The sequence below is a fragment of the Otolemur garnettii genome, unplaced genomic scaffold (genome assembly GCF_000181295.1).
Source record: "Otolemur garnettii isolate 467f Iridium unplaced genomic scaffold, OtoGar3 scaffold00010, whole genome shotgun sequence".
Classification (NCBI taxonomy): domain Eukaryota; kingdom Metazoa; phylum Chordata; class Mammalia; order Primates; family Galagidae; genus Otolemur; species Otolemur garnettii.
In genome coordinates this window covers 16116446-16123940 of record NW_003852405.1, presented here as the reverse complement: position 1 = coordinate 16123940, position 7495 = coordinate 16116446, and the positions used below count along the sequence as shown (strand labels likewise).

Below are 7495 nucleotides of genomic sequence, written 5' to 3'. Positions count from 1 at the left end.
ACTGTATGTATTAATTCAACCTTAAGGGGCTGAGAACTAGCAGTATAAGAGTCTCAGATGAAAATATTTTGACTTTGCCTAAAATAATTTTAAGTTTGAAGCATCTAGTGGTAGAAAAAGTATAAAAAGTAGAAGGTGAGATACTTCTGCACTAGGCAACAAAGAAGGTAGGACACTTGAATGACTTGAAGGCATTTTTTAACTGGTTAAAAAACAGTAACATGAAGGACATACAAAAATTTATAAAGATAATGAATATTAATAACAAGACAATGTTTAAAACACCAATCCCAATCCCTAGAATTCTAGTTCCCAGAATATTTTTTACCTCAAATATAATACTATAACCAATAAAATTTCTAGCTACTGATTATTTCATACAGAAATAACTTACTAAATATCACTATGCCCCCAAATCCTTTTGAAGTCCTGAGAACCTGAGTTTACCATAATTTGGTAGTAGATAATGATGTGCAAATTCAGAAAGTCAGAAGTGCCAAAAGTTTGTCATTAAAGGAATCATAACTAACTGTATTTATAAACTAACCTTAACTTAATTTTAGCTGATCTGAAAGCTCTTGTGCTGCAGTGCCAAAAAATGTCACAGCCATATCTGCAGATGGCATTTATAGCCAAAAGAATCAATGTTTAAAATAAAGTATACCATCAAATCTTAAAAAATTGTATAGACGGGCAGTTTTTGTGAAAACATGTCAAATATCCTTAGCAACATTTTAGGAGGAAAGATGTTTTTAAATTCACATAAAGGGTTACAAAGAGGTACCTAGTCTGTGTTGAATTCTAGACTGATTTTGAGACTGTTACTCCAGGGCATAATTGCTACTGGCTTCCTACAAAACTCAGGACATTCATTCTTATTCCTACACCCTTAATATCGTGCTTCCAATTTGGAACATATCACTCATTTCAGAGTAATGATTTCCATATACAGTTTTCAAACAGAATGTAAGATTTATTTGCTCTACGATGGCTCCTCCTCAACTTTTGTTATAATTTATAAAATCACCATATGACCTTAAATAATCTACCAATACCTTTAAGTTATTTAATGTTAACTGCTGCCTGATGCAGACAACACTGCTAACCCACGCGAGACATTGATTTGTACTTGTTTCTCCATCGGAGTGATGGATTTGCGCTCAGCTATTCCGGCGTCTACTAGGTCCCCCTGGTGACCAAACCGTACAGTTAGGCACCAGTAGGTAGGGTTCCAAGGCACAAACTGGCAGTGGAACAGAGAGGGTGGAAGGGGAAATCATGAAAAATTAACACGCCAACAGTACACACGACATGACTGAGAATTACGTTGGCATCGCTAGGGTATTCGAGATCCGCACACCAGCCACCATCCCCTTCCCTTTTAAATGGCAAACACCCATCCGCCTCCTTCGGGCTTCCGATCCCCACCTTCCATTTAAACCTCGGGTGTGACAGAAAGCCCAAACCAAGGGGCTCAGCACGAGGCACTAGCCACTCTGAGGGGGTTTGGGGAAACACTGATGTGACAAACGGCCGAAATTTTCTATCTAAAATATGGAGGAATGACACAACACCTTTCCTATCACTGATTGAAGACCCAAGACAGAGTCAAGAATTGCCGACCCACAGGGGGCCCGGAGCTGGGAGGACGGAAAGCACCCAGAATACCAGGGAGAGGACTGCGGCGCGTTCCGAGCTCCCACTGGAGGGGCGAAAAGCTGCGGGCAGCGCCGGGAGCGCGGGGTCGCAGCCGGGTCACGTCTTGGGGTGCCAGGGGCTCGAGAGCGAGAGCGGGCGGGACGACCGGGGCCCCAGAGCCGGGCCGTCCGAGGCGCGGGAGGCGCGGGGGCCGCGGTGGGGGTGCGCGGGCAGCGCCGCCGAGGGGGCTGCGGCGCCGGGGCAGCCGCGGAGGGCGCGCCGCCAGGTGCCGGACGGCAGGGGGCAGCGGGGTTCTGGCAGGCGCCGACCCGGGGAGGGAGGAGAGCGGCGCGGGAGGGCGCGCGGCCGGGTGCGTCCGCAGCGGGTTGCGGGGCCGCCGCCGGCCTACCTGGAGATAATAGGGTTTCCTTAGCCAGGCCCCCGGACAGAGACTCCTCGCCATGGCAATCACACATCGCCCCGCTGCGCCGCAGTCAGAGGCGGACCCGAGCGCCGGCCGCCCGGCTCCCCGCCTCACCCCGCCTCCCCGCCCCCTGCCCGGCCGGGCCCGCCCACTCCCCGCCCCCGCCGCGGCGCGCTCTGCGCTTCCCCCGGCCCAGCTGCAGTGACGGCGGACGGCGGCGCGAGGCCCGGCCTCCTCCGCTGCTCGCCCGGCCGCCGCGGCTGTCAGAGCGGGTGCCGCCGACTGTGCCATAAAAGGGGAGTCGCGCCTCGCCTCCGCCGACACAAATCCAACTGCGCCTCGCGCTTAAAGGGGAGGCGCGCGGAGGAGGGCGGAGGCGCCGCGGAAGCAGGGGTGTCGCCCCCTCGGCGCGGACAGGAGCGTGCGTCGCGGCGGCCGGAGCACCGACCCCTGGGACCGCACGGATCTGGCCGCCCGCTCTGCCTACCGGCTACCCGCGCTGCGTCTGGCGCGCGTCCCACCCGTCGGCCCTGGCTGGACTGACGCTCCCTCTGGACTCTTGCTCCTCGGGTCACGACGTGTTTGGGCGGGTTGTATCGAAATTCAAGGGAAGCCTGGGACTCCAACCCTGGGGACGGGCTCGTTCTTTCTCGCTCACGGTGGCGGGTGGTGTGGGGATGAGGAGGCGGCTACCGCAGCCGGAGACGGGGACCTGCGGGTCCCGCGAGCCCTGGGTTCTGCGGCGAGGCAGAGAGGACTCTGCTGAAGGCAGTGTGGCCCCTGCCCCCGATCCAGTTCGCCTCAACGGACTTCAACTTAGTTAAATGTACTTTTAAAAAATTCTGAGTTTTTATTTTTATATTGTTTTTAAGACAGCTTTGGCATTTTCCTGGCCCCACCCAGAAACCCTGAGTCAAAGTAAAAAAATTAATGAATTAAATACAAACTTGAAGGCAGGGAACCCGGAACGTGGCATAGCTACTCAGTTAAAGCCACATAACACAGGGTGTGGTGTCTTTCTTTTGACAGTGAGGTCCAAATAAGGGAAAAAGAGCCACCCTAGTAGGAGAACAGCTGTTGATTCGAGAGACTTGTAATGGAAGAAGGTGCATTTTTTTCTTTGTACAGCACATACCACGTTTTCATGTGATGCCCACAAAGTTTAGGTGGCTATTTAGAACTCATTTGGGCCTGTTACTCTGAGGTTTCCCCAGAAGCAAACCTGTCCTTACTCTCACCATGGTGTTTACATAATCCTTTTTCTGCTGCTTTGTTTCTAAAGAGATAACTTTCTGCCTGCCCTTTCCCCTAACCAACACACAGACACAGGTTTTAACCTCAAACCTCAGTGGGGTTTTTTTGCTCTCTGTTTTTGAGTCTTACTATATTTCCTAGGTTCAAACACCCGGACTCAAGTGATCCTCTCTATCTTCTCCAGTAGCTGGTAAAACAGGCACAGGTGACTGAGCCTGGCTACTTGGTGGAATTTTACTGCTTGTGCAGATAAACTCAGATTAAGTGATTTTCAGTTTGAGTTAAAGAGACTTTAGTAATTTCTTCGTAACCTGAGAATGGATTCTCCTGGTTTCGTTCATTCAATGAATCTTGAGTACCCAGGCACTATTCAAGTTGTCTGGGATATATATATGTGAACAAAACAACCAAAAATCCTTGCTCTTGGGGGATAGTATGGGGGAGACAGGCAATGAATAAATGTGATCAATAAGAACATCTTATCAATAAGAAAGCTGATAAAGGTTATAGGGGAGAGCAAAGTAGATGGAGAAAGCTGTAAGTAGAGAGAAAAGGTTTGAGGGAAAAGACCAGTTTGGGACATGTTACATTTGTTGTATCTGTTAGAAATTGAAGTAGAGTGGGGTTTTTATTCTTTCTTTCTCTCTTTCTTTCTTTCTTTCTTTTTTTTTGACAATCTCACCGTGTTGCCCAGGCTAGAGTGTTGTGGCACCAGTCTCACTCAACAGCAACCTCAAACTCTTGGGTTCAAGTGATCTTCCTTGCCTCAGCCTCACAAGTAGCTGGGACTGCAGGTGCTACTGCCTCAACACCCAGCTAATTTTTCTATTTTTAGTAGAAACAGGGTCTCACTCTTGGATAGGCTGATCTGGAGCTCCTGAGCTCAAGGGATCCTCCCTCCTCGGCCTCCCAAGAGTGCTAGGATTACAGGCGTGAAGTGGAGATTTTGATTAGGCAGTTGTATATATGAGTGTGGGTTTAAAGAGAATGGTCCAAGCTAGAAATATAAAAGAGATGTCAGCATTTAGATGATATTTAAAGCCATGACACTGAATGAGATCACCAAGGAAATGAGAGAAAAAGGAAGAGAACCAAGGATGGAGCCCTGGAGATAATAAAACTTTAATTGAGGAGAAGTGGATAAGCCAGGCAAGGAGACTGAAAAGGGGCATCCATGAAGTAGTGAGGTATCCTAAATTCACTACCAATGAGCGCACAGGTTACTAATGGCAACCCTGGGCAGACCTGTTTTGTGTGGCTGGTCTAACCTTTACAGAGTGAGACACTTTACATAAATACCCAGATTTCTGGTTGTTTTGACAATTACGTCAGCTGACAAAACTTTGTTTTGTTTTGTTTGGGTTTTTTGAGACAGGGTCTTAGTTACCCTCAGTTGAGTGCTCTGAAGTCATAAATCACAGCAACCTCAAACTCCTGGGCTTAAGCCATTCTCTTGCCTCAGCCTCCCAAGTAGCTGGGACAACAGGTGCCTGCCACAACGCTGGGCTACAGCTGACCAAACTCCTATTCACAGACCATCAGTGGGCTGGCATGACCCCCTCACGTGGAGTGTGTTCTGCAGCTTGCCACAGTCCCTGTTTACTGCTCACAGCAACTTAAACTCTTGGGCTCAAGCAGTCCTCTTGAGCAAAACTTTCCTTCCCTAGTTTGACTGCTCTATTTCCCCAGCATGTATTTATCTTTCCTATCTAGCCCCGGTAGGCATTTGACTTTGTGACCAGTTAAAATCATAGCATGTGATTTAGAAAATAGACTCAAACCAGAGCTGCTTTGGAGCTGTAGAATGAGAAGCAAGAAACGGACAGGGGAAGAGAATAGACTGTGATTAGGCTCTGGATCAATGATTTCCCTAAAGAGAACTCATGTTTTACCTGAAATTCTCCAGAATGAATTCTTTCTGTAGCCTATGTTCACCTTCTTACGCCACGAGATGGTGCAGGGTAAGGATGAGGCAAGGTGGAGACTGAATTCACACCCCAGGAAAAATGAAATCTATTGATTGAGTCATGAGAACAGACCGAAATGAGAGACAGGGCTCTTTATATATATAGATATATAATCTACAAGAAAGGCATGTTGTACATTAAAATAAAAAAATCCAGTGGTTCTTTAATATTCCACTAATACCACAACCAAATATTAATCTATTGCGTCCAAAATGTTATAAAATGCTCTTCAGAGAATGGAACACAAGAAATTTATCCTAAAGAAGGCCAAATGTTTTGTGTATCTCCTTTTTTTCATTGCTGTTAGAGACAAGGTCTCTCTTTCCCCCTCAGGGTCAAGTGGAGCGGCATGATCCTAGCTCACTGCAGCATTGAACTCCTGGGCTCAAGCCATCCTCCTGCCTCAACCTCCCAAAGTGCTAGGGTTATAGGTCTGAGCCACTGTGCCTAGCCTTATATCTTCTTTTAATGTGAATGCAATGTCAAAAAAAGGAATGGCCAGATGAGTCATACTTGTAATCCTAGCACTCTGGGAGGCCAAATCAGGTGGATTGCCTGAGTTCAGGAGTTTGAGACCAGCCTAAGCAAGAATTAGACCACATCTCTAAAAATAGCTGGGTGTTGTGGTGGGCCCCTGTAGTCCCAGCTACTTAGGAGGCTGAAGCAAGAAGATCGCTTGAGCCCAAGAGTTTAAGTTGCTGTGAGCTATGACTTTACAGCACTCTACTAAGGGTGACAAGTGAAGACTGTCTTTGAAAAAAAAAAAAGATTGTTCCAATTTAGGAGTTTGAAGTTGCTATAAGCTATGATGTCACAGCACTCTATCCAGAGTGACAGAGTAAAACTCTGTCTCAAAAAAAGAATGATTAGAATTTGAAGATGGCCGGGCATAGTGGCTCACTCGTAGCACTCTGGGAGGTCGAGGTGAGTGAATTGCCTGAGCTCAGGAGTTCAAAACCAGCCTGAGCAAGATCGGGACCTCATCTCTAAAAATAGCCCAGCATTTTGCTGGGTGCCTATAGTCCTAGCTACTCTGTAGGCTGAGGTAAGAGAATCACTTGAGCCCTAGAGTTTGAGGTTGCTATGAGCTGTGACACCATGGTATTCTACCAAGGGCAACAAAATGAAAGTGTGTCAAAAGAAAAAAAAATTGAAAGTAAAATTCCAATTCATTGTTATGTCCCTAAAACCTGGCATGGTACTTGGCATATAGAAGATAATCCATAAATATTTATTTAGAAGAATGAATGAATAAATGAGGCTGCCAGGAGGATAAGAAGCGTAAAAATAGATTTTAAAATGTTTTTTACTTGAAAGCAGCAATTCAAAATCTGAAACAGAATCACGAAAGACAATCTTTATTTTGCTCTTTATTCTTATTAGTACATTCCCTGAAAAAATGGTAGCTTTTTTTGGAATCATTCTTTAAGAAAATAAACAGCCAAAAAAAAAAAAAAGAAGAAGAAGAAAAGAAAAGAAACAGCCTATAATAATTTGATGCTAAGATTTCGTCTGACTTGAGGCATAGAGCTATAATCCTGGAAAATATGACATTCCTCCTAATGAAAATACTGTGCTAAAAGACTTGCATTGAGAATTCACAATGAAACCTGTCACATGGAAGTCATTGAAGGGATCACCTTAATATGGTGGGTTATAGTCTTCAGCGGGATAGGAACTTGTCCTCAGACCATCTGGTAATATTTTCAGCCTCTGGCAGTAGTATCAGGAATTTTGCATGTACAGTTAATGTCATGATATTAAAGCAGCATTTTACAATGTGGTTTTACCACTCTCTTTAATTTTATATATAAGAATATGCCTTGGGCTTGGCACCTGTGGCTTAGTGATTAGGGTGCCGGCCACATACACTAAGGCTGGCAGGTTCGAACCTGACCCGGGCCTGCTAAACAACAATGACAACTACAACAACCAAAAAAAATAGCTGGGCATTGTGGCAGGTGCCTATAGTCACAGCTACTCGTGCGGCTGAGGCAAGAGAATCGAATAAGCCCAAGAGTTAGAGGTTGCTGTGAGCTGTGACGTCCCAGCACTCTACTGAGGGCAACATAGTGAGACTCTGTCTGAAAAAAAGAAAAAGAATAAGCCTTATTCTCCGCAGAAGAGGAAAATTGCATAGGGACATATGCAGCAAGATGACCTGGTAGGACTGGCACAGCTCTATTCACTGGGTGATTTGTAGTATTTTCTT

At 46.2% G+C, this 7495-nt stretch overlaps 1 protein-coding gene across 1 annotated transcript in view; it reads right to left on the bottom strand.

Moving 5' to 3' along the window:
• The window catches only part of FAM69A (family with sequence similarity 69 member A), a 111892-nt gene extending 109704 nt beyond the window's left edge, over positions 1–2188 (bottom strand). The window contains exon 1 of the mRNA XM_003784152.3: positions 2048–2188. Coding sequence (XP_003784200.1) covers positions 2048–2101 — 54 coding nt within the window. The 5' untranslated portion in view covers positions 2102–2188. The remainder of the gene's footprint in view (positions 1–2047) is intronic.
• Between the last annotated feature and the right edge of the window lie 5307 nt (positions 2189–7495).